We start from the raw sequence: 17,516 nt of genomic DNA, 5'->3' as shown, positions 1-17,516 counted from the left end.
CTGACCCCTTGCCAGGCATCACTGAGGCTTCCTCCTCCATACTGAGCACCCTCTGACCTGTGTTGGGAAATTGCATTAAGAGACAGCTCTTGCACCCAGCATCACCCATCTCAGATGTGGCACTTTGAGGCATGGTTAGTGAGCATGGTGGGGTTGGGTTGACAGTTGGATTTGGTGATCTTAGGGGTCTTTTCCAACCTTAGTGATTCTACGGTCTTCCTCTAAGCATGAAGATCTTTGGAAATGATGGGGTGGGAAATAAAAATAAGCCATCAATTGCATCTTCTTTGTGTGGCCTATTGTGACAGGACAAGGGGTGAGGGCTCTCAACTAGAAAAAAGGGGAGACTTAGGTTCGGTAAAGAGGAAATGTTCTACAAAGAGGGTGGTGAGACACTGGCCCAGGTTGCCCAGAGATGTGGTAGATGCCCCATCCTTGGAACCATTTCCAGGCCTGGGGCTCTGAGCAACCTGCTCTAGTTGCAGATGTCCCTGCTGACTGCAGGGCAGTAGGACTAGATGACCTTGAGAGGTCCCTTCCAACCCAAACCATTCCAGAGTCTCTTGGGCTCTCTGGTTTTTGCAAGCTCTTCAAGGAGGACAGTTTTAATTTTGCTGACAAGCAGCACTCTGCAAGAAGCTCCATTTGAAATTGATGCTGCAGGAAAGGAAACCTGGAGTTTCCCCCTCCCCCTTCTTTTCCTAAGCAGTTTTCTCCTTCAGGGATTTCACGTCCCACTGCTCTAAAGACAGGATTAGGGATTTACATACAGGTGGGACATCCAGCAGACCTCAGCCCCCCCTCAGCACCACTCCAGCTGGTGCTCAACCCTCAGCCTGGCCCACAACTCCCCAGTGCTCCCAGCATCACCAGCCCCTCCCACACAGGGTGGGGGTCACACTGAAGCAGTGACCTTATTTCCTGCCAAGGGTCTGAAAAGACACATTTTCAGTGCATGCTGAAACAAAGCAAGGAAAAAGCAGGATAGTGAGGACTTGCAGCACTCACTGCATTCTCTGACCAGCCTCAAGCTGGTTTGTCAGAGGGCTCATCTCATGCAGAAGCACCTTTGGACCAGACTGACTGTCCCCTGGGACACAGACACATTGAAGTAGCTTCTCATAGTCTGAGTTCACCAGGCTCATTTCAACCACAAGGAAACAGTGGACTTTAAAACCCAAAAATTAGCACTAGACAGGAGGGGAATTTCTGTGTCTAGCATCTCCAGGACAATCTGTTGCAGAGAGCTTCCCCATCTTCACAAAAGCAGAGCAGCATCCAAAGCCAGTGCAGCTTTTCAGAGAACCATAGGATTGTTTGGTTTGGAAGAGACCTTTAAGGTCATCAAGTCAAACCATTGACCCTGCCAACGTAAGCACTGCCAAGTCCAGCAATAAACCGTGTCACTCAGCACCACATCTACATGCCTTTTAAACTGCTTTAAGATCACTGAGTGCAACCATCAATGCAACACCACCACAGCCTTTAAGTGATGTCCTGAAGTGCCGTATCTACATGTTTGTTGAACACCTCCAGGGCTGGGGACTCCACCACTGCCCTGGGACGTCTGTTCCAGGGCTTGTCAAGCCTCTTGGGAAGAATTGTCCCTAATGTCTAGCCTAAACTTTTCCTGGTGCAACTTGAGGCCATTCCTCTCATCCCATTTCTTGTTCACTGGGAGAAGAGACATAGCCCACCTCACTCCAGCCTCCTTTCAGGGAGTTGTAGAGAGCACTAACTCAGCAAGGCACTGCTGTCCCTCAAGACCAGGAGCTCACCGGCTGCCAACAGCCCAGCAGCTCTCCAACCCTCTTCCTGCCAACCTGGAGCTTCTATGCCTGCACCAGGGTCACACCACCTCAGAGCCAAAGCACTGAAGGGGAAGGCAAGGGAATGTGCCAGCCCCATCTGGGCAAAAGCAGCAGCATTAAAGCATTTGGTTGCCTGCCCGTAACTATCTGCTGCAGCTGGAATGCTCCTAAAGCCTCCCTGGCCACCAGAAATGTGAGAAAAGAGATCTCAGCCCATTAAGCAGCTATGGGGTGTGTTGAGCATCTGAAGTGCTATTAGCTGTCCACACTCAGACACCACATGTCTCTCCAGGCATTTAGATCAGGGTAATGAGATATAAATATCTAATACCTCAGAAAACACTTTTGAGCAATGCTCCATAACAGACCTTAAGCTCTCACTTCTCCCTAGGTCTGGGCATCCAAGCAGAAAGGCCTCTCTTAGAACCTAAAGAGCACTTTCTCTTCACTTTGAGAGCCACCCACATCTGCTTTGCCCAAGAAAAAGACACTATTTTTAAGAATTTTAGTGTTTACCTGGCTCTTGGAAGTGCTCTTCATTTGAGAGGGTTCTGGATAAGATGAGGATAAGTGCTTCTTTAAACTGATCAAAGTGGACCTGTGGGGTGAAAAAAAGGAACGAAGGAATCAACTGGTGCAGATAATTAAGTATCAGAGCAATAACCCAGCAAGAAGATGGACAAATCAGCCAAAGAGACCACCACACTGAAAGTAAAGCATGCCTGTGTCTGCCTCAATAAGGAGAATGGATGAACCTCAGCCCATTCAGTCTTGGAGGCTGAAGAAGTGACAAGATGACAAAGCCTGAACCTTTGAACCCATAGAAAAGATGGTTGTTGTCACAGAACCACTCAAAGCCACTGCTTTAATGCATTGGTTGTGGGTTTTTTTCCATCAAGTAGGAAGCCAAAATGACACAGCCAGAAGACCAAGGAGCACCTGAACCAGGTTGCCCAGGGAGATGTTCAAAGACAGCTTGGATGAGGCCTTGAGCAACCTGGTCCAGTGGAAGGTGTCCCTGCCTATGGCAGGGGGGCTGGAACTAGATGACCTTTAAGGTCCCTTCCAACCCAAACCACTCTATGAATCTCTATCACTTGAGATCACTTGCCCAGGGTCGGTGGCTCCTACAGTGAGATGCCAGCCCTGACCAGTGATTAGATATTCAGTCCTGGAAATGTTCTGCTTCCCTAATTAAGCTTCAGAAAACACTTTCCAAAGCAGATGGCAGAAAGCTGCATCCTTTCCAGGACAGCCCTGCCCTGGCTCCTGCCTGCTGCACCTCTGCTTGGGCTAGACTGGAAATGCAAGGTCTGGAGTGCAGTTAGGAGAAAAATAAGGAGGGGTGATCTTACCACAGGGTTGTTTGTGGGTTCCCCCCCCGCCTCTTTCCCATCTGTTTTTTCCTGGAAAGCCTCCTGCCTTACCACCACAACAGTTGGAAAGGGTCTGGAGCATCCTTCACGGCCATGCTGCGGAATGTCAGCAATTCCAGCCTGGGGGGGGACGGAAGCTGGGGGACAGCTGGGGAAACTATTTGACATGGGTCAGTAGTGAGGCAGAGCTGGCTGCTACCATTTCTTCTGGCTAAATAAATCTTCAGGGAATTTTTGTTGCATTGAACAAGAGATTCTGTATTTAAAGCACCCACCGAGGCTGCTGTTGCAGGCAGAGTTGACAGCTGTGAATCCACCACAAAGTGTAGGAGACAGCTGGGGGGGTGGGAGGTGGATTTTAACGCTGTTGTGGGGAGGCACAAGCGGCAAAACCCACATCTGCAGTTTGCCAGCTTGTTCTCAGGCTTGGGCCAGCCCAAAAAACTACCAACACGCTTCAGATCAAGAAACGGATGATGTCAGAGCCAGAGGCTCAGCCATGGGACCCCTATGCAGGAGAACATCTCATCCCACAGCTCAGGCAGTGCAAATCAGCCCTAAGGTTCTAAACATGGAGTAATTAAGTAGTTAGGAATATGCTCAGCAAAGGAGCTCGTCAGGGATGCCTTCATCTGAATACTAATTGCTGCCATTCGTTTCCGAGCGCTGGTGTACTTCAAAAAGGACACTTCAGAGAGATGGGAGAATTTTGCCTGATTAAAAAAACCCAAACTTGACATTTAGACTAAATGAGGATGAATAAAAGATGAGAGTGTTGGAATAACAGGTCCCCTTCCCCATGGGATCTTCTCGGGAAGGGAAAGGTGATGACAGCCACAGGGGGAACGAGCTGGTCCTTCAGCTGGGTGCTGGGCTTGGATGGGACCTCGAGGCAGCAAGATGAAAGTAAACCACTTTGCATCACTCCTGCAAGCACCAAATTACAGGGCAGAGTAAAAACACCCAGGCAGGTGCAAAGCTCTGTGAGAAGCACCAACAACCAACGGGGTAAAGGAAGGATCATAGAATGGCTTAGCTCGGAATGAACCTCAGAGGTCACCTACTCCAGCCTTCCTGCCATGGGCAGGGATGCCTCTCAACTAGACTTGCTCAAGGCATCAAATGAGCAGGGGAGGGGCTGAGCTCTCACTGCTGCAGCTGCCTAAGGGACAGATGGGTCTGGTGCAGAGCCCACAGAGCAATTTTACCATGACCACCACATCACCAAAGGAACCTGTGGAAGATTAGGCTGCCGGGCAGGAGGTGGCAATCCTCCAGCCCCCACTGCCAGTGCTGTGGTCTGCTGCACAGCAGGATTTAAAATGCAAATCAGCAGCACAGAGACTGCTCAGAGGGGTCCCACAAACATTTTCTGAGCAGCAGCACCCAACTCTGTGGATGTAACCCAAGCAGGTAGATGGGGGATATTTTTCTTCAGCAAAAGCTCTCAGACCAGATAACAAGGAACAACAGCGTCTGTGGTGCACCTTTGACCTTGGATGTTGCAGGTCTCTACACAGAGTACTTAGAAATGCAAAACAGTAAAGTGAAAGTTGTGCTCAAGTACCAGCCAGGCAAAGCAGCCTTCTGCCACTGCTTCCCAGCAGCATCCTTCCTCATGTTCAGATGGCACCTCCTGGGTTCCAGTCTGTGGCCATTGCCCCTTGTCCTGTCACTGGGCACTACTGAAGAGAGTCTGGTGCCGTCCTCTTCACCTTCAGGTACTGATCAACATTAACCAGATCCACTCTCAGGCTGCTCTTCTCCAGGCTCAACAGCCCCAGGTCTCTCAGATTTTCCTCCTCACAGCGATGCTCCAGACCCCTCAGTATCTTTGCAGCCTCCACTGGACTCTTTCCAGTAGTTCCCTGTCTTTCTTGACTTTAGGATCCCAGATCTGACCCCACAAGGGCAGATAGGGAGAACGTCTCTCAACCTGCTGGCCACACTCCTTAATGCACCCCAGGAGACCATTTGCCTTCTTGGCCATGAGGACACATTGCTGGTTCATGGTGAACTTGTTGTCCACCAGCACTCCCAGCTGCTTCTCTGCAGAGCTGCTTCCCAGCAGCTCACGCCACACCTGTACTGGTACAGGCAATTATTCCTCCCCAGATACAGGACCCTTTACTTGCCCTTGTTGAACCTCATTAGATGCCTCTCCATCCAACTCTCCAGCCTGCCCAGTGATATCCTTGATTTGGTTTTGCTTAGCAGAAGGATGGTCCTGGCCAGCCCTGGGAAAAGGGGCATTAACAGCAGCAGTGATGCACAAAGCACCATCCTCTTCTGGAGAGCAGTTTCAACCAGCCAAACCAACCCAAAAGTTTTACAATCACCAAGCACAATGTCCAGAACAGCAAATCCCTGCTGGGGCATGGAAAGTCTTAACATGCTTTTTTCATCGTGCTTGGCTGGATTTAGAGGACTTGGGAACTCTGCTCACAGAGGGCTTTGAAGAGCTGACACGTCACTGCAAACCCCACTGCAAGACCAGGGTACTGCCCAGTGCCTGGGGCATGCTAAGTCCCTGGCAGAGGAGAATTTTCTCAGAACAAGTGAAACAGAGGCAAGCCAACAGGAATCAGGGATTTTTCCATAGGAATCAGGGACCAGCCAAGCTGCTGAGCAACACCAGCACCTCTGAGAAATCTTGACACCTGCCTGAAAGCATGCTTCCTATGAAACCATCACTTATTAGCACTAGAAAGAGAGTGACCATGTGCCAAGCTACCTGCTGCTTCTCGCTTCATGGCCCTGTAATGCAAAGCAGCAATCTGCAAGTCCAGCCTCTCTGGGGCAAAAGAGGCACCAGTGGCTCCTTCCAGCTCCTCCTTCCCCTTGATCTTCTAGCACAGTCCTTTTCCCCAGAGCCCTGTTTTTGCTTGCAAACTCCTTCCAGCAGCAGCAGCCAGAAGGTTGCAGGTGGAGAAGACATAGCAACAGAGCAAGCTTGCAACCAAGTCTCTTGCCTGGCATGGAGAGAGCTGCTGCACATCAAGGGGGCAGCATCACAGGGGGCTCAGAGGAAGGATATTTGCAAGAGGTCACAAGCCAAAGCAGCTTCTGATGAGTGAAACCCCAGACTGGTGCCTTTGCTGCAGGCTTGTTAATGCTATAGCACAGGGTGAAACGTGAACTCCCTGTCCTTGCCTGAGGGCAATGTGAAGGACAGTCCTTGTGCAGAGTCTGGAGGTGCCAAACTTTCTCCGGGTCCCTGCACACTGTAGAATCATAAAGTACTTTGGGTTGGAAGGGACCTTTGAAGGTCATCGAGTCCAACCCCCCTGCAGTCAGCAGAGACATCTGCAACTACAGCAAGTTGCTCAGAGCCCCAAGCAACCTGACCTGGAATGTTTCCAGGGATGGGGCATCTACCACCTTGCTGGGCAACCTGGCACAGGGTCTTACCGCTCACAATATAAAACACATCTTCCTTCTCTTTAGTCTGAGTCTCCCTCTTGTCTATTTAAACCCATCACCCCTTGTCATGTCACAACAGGCCCCACTAGAAAGTTTATCCCCAGTTTTCCGGTCAGCCCCTGTAAGCACTGAAAGGCCACTGGAAAGTCTCCCTGGAGCCTCCTCTTCTGCAGGCTGAACTTCAACTCTCACAGCAAAAATACAAAGAAAAAAAGAAAAACCATAGTCATTAGCACAGTCCAGGAGCACTCTCCACAAGACAGCACTCCACGTTAGCTGCCGATTAATGGGTACTGCCCCTCTGAGACACAATGAGAAGGGCAGCTTGATAATGGTTGGACTTGAGCTTAAAGGTCTTTTCCAGCTGAAACAATTTGATGAATCTGAGGAAAGAGCTTTCCTGAGGAATCCCAGGAATTGCTGTGTGCATCACCACCCCACACAACCGAGCACAGAAAGCAGTTCTGGGGTGGTTTGGCTCTGCCACGAGCCAGGGCAAGATCTACGGAGCCCAGCTAGCCCCTGGAGATAGCGTGTCTGTGTTAATCCCCAAAGCATCCCACAGAGCAGGGAGCAGGGGAAGCAGCACATGCAGCCCCTCACTGGGATGCAACTCCCAGCTCCCAGTCCAACCCAGCAGCCCCATTCTGGTGCATTCATCCCTGGAGCAAAGCCCCCAGCACAAAAGCAAGCACGTGGCCCCACTGGGTTGCCCCTCAGCAGAAAAAAAACCCACATCCCCCTCATTACCCTCCCCTCCCCAGTGCCCTCCCATAAATCCCAGTCTCTTGGAAGTTCAGGCAAACAAAAGCCGCTCCAAGAGGGACCATCTGCAGCGAGGAGCCGGTGGGGCAGGTGCAAGAAGCCTGCGCTGGGGGAGCAACATGTTTGCCGCTTATCCTCCTGACGTGCTTCCTAGGAAACCCGGCAGCGCCGAGGGTGATTAAATCAGGCTCGCGCTCCGACACGGGCCACTGCTGCTGCTAACGAGCACGGGCGACGGGCGAGCGGCAGGGGAGGCTGCAGACAAAGATGATTCTGATGTTCAGGTCGGAGGTTGTAAGCAAGAACCGTCCCCAAAAGACAAAAAAGGGGGCCAATGAAATAAAAATGCTCCTTGGGACGGTTTGTGCCTTCTAGAGAGGTGGTGGAGGGTCTGTCTCCAGAGACATTACAAAGCCACCAGGACGTGGTCAAGAAGGCCACTGGCATCCTGGCCTGTATCAGGAACAGTGTGGCCAGCAGGAGCAGGGAGATCATTCTGTCCCTGTACTCAGCACTGGTTAGATCACACCTTGAGTACTGTGTCCAGTTCTGGGCCCCTCAGTTTAGGAAAGATGTTGAGTTGCTGGAAGGTGTCCAGAGAAGGGCAACAAAGCTGGGGAGGGGTTTGGAGCACAAGCCCTATGAGGAGAGGCTGAGGGAGCTGGGGCTGATTAGCCTGGAGAAGAGGAGACTCAGGGGAGACCTTATTGCTGTCTACAACTACCTGAAGGGAGGTTGTAGCCAGGTGAGGGTTGGTCTCTTCTCCCAGGCAACCAGCACCAGAACAAGAGGACACAGTCTCAGGCTGCACCAGGAGAGGTTTAGGCTGGATGTTAGGAAGAAGTTCTCCACAGAAAGAGTGATTGCCCATTGGAATGGGCTGCCCAGTGAAGTGGTGGAGTCACCATCACTGGAAGTGTTTAGGAAGAGACTGGATGAGGCACTTGGTGCCATTGTTTAGTTGATTAGATGGTGTTGGGTGATGGGTTGGACTTGATGATCTCAAAGGTCTTTTCCAACCTAGTTAATACTATTCTATTCATCCTGTGCAGCCTGCTGGAGGTGAACATGCTCTGGCAGAAGGGCTGGACAAGATGACATCCAAAGGTCCCTTCCTACCCCTACCATTCTATGATTCTATGATCCCAAGTGCTGGATCATGCTCACCCCATCCCAGCCATGAGCAGCATCCCTGTGAGCTTGCCCCAGTGCAGAGAGTCACAGAACTGTGGGGGTTGGAAGGGAGATGTATTCCAACCCCAGATGCTTTAGCAGAGGGGTTTTGGTGCCATTGGGCTCTTTCATAGATTCATAGAGTGGTTTGCGTTGGAAAGGACCTTAAAGATCATTTAGTTCCAACCTCCCCTGCCTTGAGCAGGGGCACCTTCCACTAGACCAGGTTGCTCAAGGCCTCATCCGACCTGGCTTTGAACACCACCAGGGAGGGGGCACTACCTCCCTGGGCAACCTGTTCCATGCTACCTTAAACTTCACTTTTCACCCACTCCGAGCACCATTGTTGCACTAGACCAGCTCTTAACACCTCATCTGTAGCACTCCTCCCCCTCTATGCCACCATCCCATAAACAGCAAAACCAGATAACAGTATCCAAGTGGTGGGAGCTCAAGACAATTAAGCTGCATAGAAAAGTCTCCAGTGCTCAAAGACTACTCTGCAGCTCCAAAAGTCAGAAACCTCCACCTGTATCCACCCCTGCTGTCAGCAGAAGAGCTACAGACCCTAGGGCAGGTGAGGAAGAGGAGGCTTTGCTCATTAGAGGAATGATTTTGTTTTGTGAAAGCTGCAGCTTTATAAGACAGTGGACTTGGGATGGCTGCTTAGCTCATGTCTGCCAAGATCCCTGGCTGCCCTGCTCTACATCATCTGATTTTAACAAGCAATGATGGGATTTCAGGATCATTTTAATGATTGTGCTGGGAAGAAGGTAACACAGGAGGACAAGGACATCCATGCTGAACATGAGGTCTTCCCAAGGTTAAGCAGCTTCTGCTCCACACCCTGGCATTTAACTCTATAAAGGTACAGTCATTTTGGAAAGCACCATGTGATCTCCTACACAGGCTTCCAGCCCCTAAAAACCTTAGCCCAGGTGGGTCTGTGATAACCACAGCCATGTGGACACCAACACCCAGTAATGTGGACAGAGGTGGCTCAGCCAGCAACTGCTGGAGCTGGACAAGGTTTTCTGCTTTAGAGAGGTGTGCATGACTTCACCTGGCCTCACCAGTTTAACTATAGCTTAAGACAACACAAATCACAGGCTTGAGTCCTGGTTTTAGGTCCCCATTGTTCTGCAAGCACCTGGTGAGCTGGTTTGGAGAGGTGACCCAGGCCAGAAGCTGTACTCAGTGGTGCTGGGGAGCACATGTTGCGAGTCTTGCAGCCCCAGAACCTCAAGGATGTTGGATACTCACAAATTAAACCCCTTTCCACCACCCTCCCAAGTGTGCCAAAGCAGCTGATTGGTGCTGCCTTGCTCCCAAGTCCTGGAGCCCGCCGTCACCCTCCCCACCATCACCCTAGACTTACCCTGCCTAGGAGGTTGCCTTGGAGGAGGGTCTGCTGCAGTGCCGGGGCCACCTCCTCAAGGTGCAGCACGTGGCAGAGGTCGGTGAGCTCCTCCTGCCCCAGGGACCCTGTGCCTGTGCTGTCAAAGCTGTCGAAGAGCTCCTTGAGGCGAGCTTCATACTGGTCCTGCTCAGCCTCATCCATCCCATAGCCTGCCACACTAACCTGTGGGGAGAGATGGGGCTGGTGAGCGTCAACCATAGCATCCACGGCATGTAAAGACCAAAACCTCAAGGGCTGGTAGAGGGGCAGGTATTCACGTGGAGTACAAGATTATTCAGTGCATTTTTTGTAGGCATCAAGTGAACTTGGTGCTCTACCACCCCTCCAACCTCTTCCACCCACTGGGTGAAGCCAGAGGCCACACAGCAGAAAAAAAAACCCTGCAGAGCTAAACACTCAAGGTGGGGACAGCTCAGGTGGCAAGACAGCCTCAGGTTCCAGGTCCCTATATGCCACTTCACACTGGCTCCATGAGCAGCTCATTTTGGTTCAGCCAAAGCATCTGAGGTGTTTCAGGGGAAAATTGTTCCTTTGAGCTCCATAACCTGGAGTTGGTTCCCAGGTGTTGCAGGTGATGCTTTAACTACCTTAGCAAGGAGATAAATAACTACCCCAACAGCAACAGCTCCCCAGAGGCAGCGAGCAAATCACAGGGCTCTGCCTGTGGTGCGGAGGGCATAAAGATCCCAATTGCTGCCTCTCCCACCACCCCAAACACCTCAGATCAGCAAGCCACCCTGTACATCCTGCTCCATAGACACAAGACACATTCCTGCACCAGATAAGCTCCTTTTCATGCTGGTCTGGGTGGCAAACACACCATCAATCTTCTCGGATGGCAGCTTGCAGCATCTCTGCTTTCCTCCGCAACCCCAGCCAAAGCCACACAGAAAAGACATGTTCCCCTTGGGTCACTGCTCTTTTTCAGGTACTTCAGGTCAAACTATGTCTGAAGGCAGAGAAGGGCTTGAGAAGGGACACTAAGGGTGGCAGCAATTCCAGCCCTCAAGCAGAGGTGACTCCAGAATGGAGATCAGCAAACAAAGCCCAGGTGGTTTCTCCACCATGCAGCCAAGGACTTTGTCCTCCTCTCCTAGTGAATGACTTCTCACCTCTCACACTAATCAGAGCATCACAGCCCCAGGAACTGTTTGGGGAGGGAAATTCCCTGTCCAAAATGAAGGATTCACCTGGTATCTATTCACCCAGCCTGGCTTGGGGCAAAATAACAGACTGGTGAGGATTGGGAGGGATCTCTGGAGATTATCCAGTCCAATACCTCTGCTAAAGCAGGGCCACCCACAGCAGCTTGCTCAGGATCACAATGTCCAGGTGGGTTTGGAATCTCTCCAGAAAAGGAGATGCCACAACCTCTCTGGACAGTTTGCTCCATGGCTCCATCACCACAGGATTCCCATGTCACCAACTGTGCTTACAGACATCTCAGAAAAACTGGAGCTGCAAGGTGCAGCCTGATTTCACCCTACTGCCCATCACCACAGCCTCAAGGAACACACTGATCTGCAAGAGTACCACATCAGCTTGTCCAAGCACCTTGTGGCCAAGGGGCAATCAGAACACCTTGTCCCACCACCACAGCCAGAGAACTGGGAAATCTCCAGCACAAACACTGCAGCAGCCACGTCCTTGACTTTGCTGGTTGTAGAAGCAGATGCCAACGCAGAACAGCACTGGGCCCCTGTGCCTGCTGAGGGATGCAGGGCTGGTGCCAAGCAGCATGTAGGGTCTATGGGATAGAAATAGCCCAGCCTGGCTGCCCTTTCTCCTGTGCTGACATGGGCAAGGACAGCAAGATCGTGGACACAATCCCTCCTTGTGCCACTCTACCCGACTCTCACACTCCCAGGGGCCACATTTCTTCCACTACCCCCAGATATCTCTTGAGGGGCTTTAGCAAAGCACCCAAGTGCTATGGATGGTGCCAAAGAGTGCAGACAGATTTGCATTCATCCCAGGGCACTAAGGAAGAGTCAGTGCCCAGAAACTCAGGTGTCTGCAAGCAGAAGGAAGACAAACTTGTTTCTCACACCAGCAACCCCATTTCCTACCTGCACCCACTGGGCTCAATAGTGGCAGCTGCTGGGTACTGGTATGGGGAGAGCCTTTCCCACCACAAAAGGTGACTGCAAAGGTGATTCCAACCCCTGGAGCTTCCCAGGCTTATTTGAGCATCTTCAGGATCAACCACCTCCTGCCCCTCAGAGACTTCTCTGGCACCTGACCCTACTTCTGCACCACCAGAACCAGTTCTCCTAGTTATCATGGAGAGCTAAATATCACCTCCCAATGTGTCCCCAAGCATTCATGCTGAAAGAAGACATCGAGACCTCCTCTTCATCCCCAAAGACATACCAGAAATGCACCCAAAGCAGACAGCCTTAAAAACTCACCCTAGATGAGAGTCCTGATGGGCTGACAGAGGAGACACTGGGGAGCCCAGTAAAGCCAGCAAGAAACACACAATCCTCAAAGAAGAGCATCAGGTGCATGGTCCCTGCCTGGGGCCAGGCTTCCCCCACAGCCTGGGTGAGTTTTTGGTGAGGGCACTGTGGCTTCAGCAGCCTCACATCCCCAAGGTGAGGGATGGTTGGAGCTAACTGGGCTCCACACCAGCTCGGTGAGATCCAGTTGCCTCTGTGCAGCCTGGGGGAGGGGGATTTCAGCTTTTCAGCTGCAAAAGCATCAGAAATGAATAAAGAAGGGCACTGCTCTTGGCCTACCTGTCAGTCAGTCAAGGACAGCGAGCAGCCGTCAGCGAGGCAATCCTGCACGCATCCTGCACAACCTCCATCTTAGGAAGGCAGCGCCGGCACGCAGCCGGCTGCGCAAGGTGACCCAAGATGCCTACTCCCGACTGAATTATTCAGCAGCTCATCAAGAATGGAAGGGGAAAAAAAACCCCAACCAACAACAAAACACCAGACCCAACCTTCCTACCTGATGAGCTCATGAGGCATCACCCAGCAGTCAAAATAATGAGGTCAGTGACATCAGGGACCCAGCGTGCCCAGTCACCCTCCGCACCCGCGTGCCGGAGCTGCCTTCTCGAGGCTGGCAATGGGAGAGTGGCAGCAAAGAAAGGGCTATGAGGAGAGGCGGGGGGGGAACCAACACAAGAGGAACACAAAGCCTGAATTAAACCCCAGCCTTTCATCTCAGCTCCAGATGGACTAGCAGCTGAGATGCAGGAGGGCAGCCAGGAGCTGGCAGGATAATAGGGGGGGGGGAATGAGTGGGCGGCAGCTGAGCAGGGGCTCCCCGGTCCCCTGCAAGGAGACAAGGGGCTGTTCCCCGCATAGGACATCACTTTGTTCAGATTTATAGCTGCCCTTCTGTTATGTCCTCCCCAAAATGACCAGCTTGAGCAGACGGTGAAGAAAGGGGCAAGTTTGGGAACTCCTTGGAGCCACAACCGCATTGTTCTTTATTTCTCTTCTCCCTAACACAAGCCCTGAGCAGCAAAGCATTGAGGGATGAGAGGTTTTCCCCCCAGCATTTCTTTCTTTCCTTTAAATCCAATGCCTCCTGAGACCCAGATAACCTTCCTGACACAGAATGTAGAGGCTTGATAGGGCTCAACTCCCAGCTAAATTTAACTCAAACAATATAGGCTTAAACAGTAATTACCATTCTGCATATTAAGTGCCTGGAATCAATATCAACCTCTAAGCTTTCACCTCAAACTTATGAAGACATGGACTACCTGGTCAACCGTCATGCAGAGACATGACAATTGTCAACATGCCTTTTTTTAGTTCAAAACAGGGTTAATGCAGACAGCATGTTTGCATGACATGAGGGTCTTGCAGATCTTAGGATATTAGAAGAAACTTTTCCACTGAAAGGGTTCTGAAACGCTGGAGCAGGCTGCCCAGGGAGATGGTTGAATCCCCATCCCTGGAGGCGTTCAAAAGATGCAGAGGTGTGGTGCTGAGGGACATGGCTTAGCACCAGCCTTGGTAGAGTTAGAGGTTAGATAATAGCTGAACCCCATGATGCTAAAGGTCTTTTCCAACCAAAATAATTCTGTGATCTCAGGGATGCTCTGCCTGATTGCATCTCCAGGGCACATAGCTATGAGCTACACTGCCTCCACCCTAACTAGCCCTTCCCACAAGTCACTGGCCTGAAGCAAGTCATGTCCTTCAAGGGATAGGAAAGAAAAATGTTGCTGTAGCTGCTGCTCTTGATTGCCTCCACTCAAGCAAGGGCCTAGCAATTAGTAGCAAGTGCCTGGTGGAGCAGCATCAATTGGCCTTCTCCAAAACATAAGCACCTGCTCCCCAAGAAGTAGCCATTTGGTAGTGCCCACACAGGTTAAAAGAAACTGATCCTTGTGTCTGCTCTTGGGACAAGCAGGATGATGTGAACACAGCTGGCAAAAGCCACCAAGACCCAAATTTTTCATGTCAGGGTTTATGACAAGGCTCCCAGCAGCTACCAAAACCAAACCCTTGAGACAACTCCAACTCCAGCTTTCCAGCAAGAGCTCATCTAACTCATCATCTCCTGCCCCAAATGAATCATCTCACCAATCACAACTGTGTTTAAGCTACCACACACCCACCAACCCCCCAGTGCTGCTGCTTGGGTCAAGGTGATTTTGGAGCTCAGACCACCTGCAATATTCCATCTTATGGACTGAAGCTGGAAGAGGATAGATTTAGACTGGTTATTAGAAAAAAACCTCTAGAGTGAGGGTGGTGAGACACTGGGACAGGTTGCCCAGGGAGGTCATGCATGCCCCTTCCCTGAAGGTATGCAAGGCCAGGTTGAATGAGGCCTTGAGCAACCTGGTCTAGTGGAAGGTGTCCTTGCCCATGGCAGGAAGGCTGGAACTAGATTATCTTTAAGGTCTGTTCCAACACAAACCACTATATTTATCTATGACTCTTAGAAAGCAGCAGTTCCACAAAGGCTCTCACTGGGAAACCAAAGGAAAGAAAAAAAAAAAACCAAACCAAACAATCAACAAACAAAATCCAAACAAAACAAAAAACCTCAACCAACACACCACAAAAAGCCAATCAAGCTCCCAAATATCAGTAAATCACTTGACAGCATGCCTGGCTCTCCAAGGGTCACCACCAAAGTCAACTCTACAGCTGGCAGTTCCTCCTCCCCATTGAGCACGGTCATAATTTTCACAGCCCTGCTGCTTTGCACCTCAACACCACCTCTCCAAAACCACATCAAACCACTCCAAAGTCAGCAGAGATAAAGAGATTCTGTTAACCAAGCTCTGCTCTGGTTTAGCAAAGCACCACAAATTGATGGAGAGGGCTTCAAAAGGAGCCCAGAGGTTTGAATATTCACGCCAGCCTGGGATTTGCATTGTAATAGGGTCTTTCAAAGAGCTGCCTTCCCTTTTCCAAGGGAAAACAAAGCGCCCATCTGGTTTGATTTTCGGAAACTGGGCTGGATTCGGGGTATCAGCTCAATAATTCGGGGAGCCCCGGGTGTGATAAAGCCCAAGGTCCAAGGCACAAAGCTGATTATTGCCGAAGTAAACAAAGCAAGCTGGCAGTTGATCCAGCAATGCCAGGAAAGGAGGGATTTGGGAATTCCCACCCAGCTCAGTCCTGCACCGGCTCAGATAACGATGCTGAATCACAGCGATAGCTCCAAGCTTCTCACCGGCATCCCCAGTTCAGGCAGCAAGGAAGATTCATAGAACGGTTTGGGTTGAAAGGGACCTTAGAGACCACCTAGTTCCAACCCCTGTGTCATGGGCAGGGACACCTTTGTACCCAACCCAAAATGACACCTAGTTGTATGGAACACCCATCTCCAGTAGCTCACCCCCCTTTTCCAGGTTGTGGATTTTGGGCTTTTCCTGGCTCACAGCCACAGCTCCATCCTTAGCCCACCACAAGTGACAGGCCCACAGTCTGCAACCAGACAGCAGACGCTGTCTGCCACCCTTGGTGACAGCAAGGGCTCCGCCGATGACAAAACAACTGCTGTTATTAATTCCTCCAGCCACAGCCTGCTGCTTCCTCAGCTCAGCCCAAGCAGAGTTGGTCCAAACCCCATTGCCGGTGTTTTGGGGTGTTTGGAGCATCTCTCCAGGGATGGGACAGGGATAGGGATGTACCACAGGATGAAATGCCCTTGGCAGGATGCCTCATCAGACCACTGCCACTTGAGCAAAGACCACTGACAGGGACTGTGGGGGCTTTTGCATGGCCTCCACCCATTCTGGCACCATTCTGTCTCAAAACCCCCGCTGCACCCTACAGCTATGAAACCCCTGTCCCCCTCGTCCAGCATCTCCCTCTTCCTCCATCAACCCTGTCCTCTTCTCCAGCACTTCTTCCTGCCATCAACTCCCTCCTCCTCTCCAGCATCTCCCTCTTCCAGCAATCCCTTCCTTGTCTCCTCTCCAGTAACCCCCTTCTCCTTTTCAACATCCCCTCCATCCTTCCATTATCCCTCTCTCCTTCCCAGCACTCCACCCCTCCCTCTCTAGTATCCCTTTCCCTCCTCAAGCATCTCCCCCACTTCTTCCAGTATCCCACATTCTCCCTTCCAGTACCTCCCCTCTCTTCTTTCCAGCATCCCCTTCCCTCGTCAAGCATCTCGCTGCTTTCTCCAGCTTCACCTCTCTCCCTTCCAGTATCCCCTTTCCCCTTCCAGTATCCCCTCTTTCCTCTTTCCAGCATCTCCTTCCCTCCTCGTCTCCTTGTTTCCTTCATCCTCCCCTTCTCCCTTCCAGTATATTCTCCTCTTCTCCTTTCAGTATCATCCTCCCTCCCCATTTCCAGTATTCCCCTTCCCCCCTCCACCACTGCCTTCCCCCTCTCACTATCCTCTCTTTCCCCTTTCCAGTATCCCCCCGCTCCTTTCCAGCATTCCCTCATTTCCCCCTCCAGTATTCTCCCTTTCCAGCTCCCCTTTATTCCAGCATCTCCCACTGCCCCTCCATCACCCACCTTCTCTCCAGCACCCACCTCTCCCGTCGCTCCCTTTCCCCCGCCGTCCCGTCCCGTTTCCCGACACACGCGGTGGCAGCCCCGGGAAGGGGCGGGCTGCGCCCCGGTACCGCCCGCGGAGGAGGGACCGGAGGCGGCAGCCAGGACCCCCTCCCCCACCCCCAGAGTCCCGGTAAAGTCCCGCCCTCACTCCCCTCCCGGGCTCACCCGGCGCTGCTGCCGGTGCGGGTAGCTCCTGGCGCGGCGGAGCGGAGCCTGCGGTGCGGTGCTGTGCTGGGAAGTACGGAAACGGGAACGGTACCGGGGGAGGTGCCCTGTTCAAATGCGGCTGTGTTTATTGGGCAGAGACTGGGAGGCGGCCCCAGGGGGATTGCGGGACAGCCCCGGGGCGGGGTGAACCGGCGGCCTTTGTGCGCCCGGGACCGCCCCTTGCCTGGCACCGGCTGAGTTCGGCACCACGGGGGGCAGTGAGGGGGGGTCCCACAGGCTGCGCAGCATCCCCGGTAGCATCGCTGTGGTCCCTGATGTCCTGCTCCCGGGTAGCATCACACTGGCTCCCCACTGTGTTGCACCCCAGGGTGGCATCACGTTG

General features: G+C 52.0%; 1 protein-coding gene across 9 annotated transcripts in view; it reads right to left on the bottom strand.

Moving 5' to 3' along the window:
- The window catches only part of NIN (ninein), an 85,282-nt gene extending 68,068 nt beyond the window's left edge, over positions 1-17,214 (bottom strand). For 7 of the 9 annotated variants that reach the window (XM_068149113.1, XM_068149121.1, XM_068149116.1 and 4 more), the window contains exons 1-3: positions 16,943-16,968; positions 9,927-10,130; positions 2,328-2,409 (exon numbers count right to left, since the gene is read on the bottom strand). In XM_068149113.1, the coding sequence (XP_068005214.1) occupies positions 2,328-2,409; positions 9,927-10,109 (265 nt within the window). In that variant the 5' untranslated portion in view covers positions 10,110-10,130; positions 16,943-16,968. Of the gene's footprint in view, positions 1-2,327; positions 2,410-9,926; positions 10,131-12,926; positions 13,007-16,942; positions 16,969-17,131 lie in introns of those variants that run through there. The other 2 variants (XM_068149114.1, XM_068149115.1) reach the window with 2 other exon arrangements.
- Positions 17,215-17,516: the final 302 nt, after the last annotated feature.

This window comes from Melanerpes formicivorus, unplaced genomic scaffold, assembly GCF_026170545.1.
Source record: "Melanerpes formicivorus ecotype bairdi unplaced genomic scaffold, bMelFor1.0.p_v2 SCAF_17, whole genome shotgun sequence".
Classification (NCBI taxonomy): Eukaryota; Metazoa; Chordata; class Aves; order Piciformes; family Picidae; genus Melanerpes; species Melanerpes formicivorus.
This window is presented reverse-complemented; position numbering and strand designations above follow the sequence as displayed.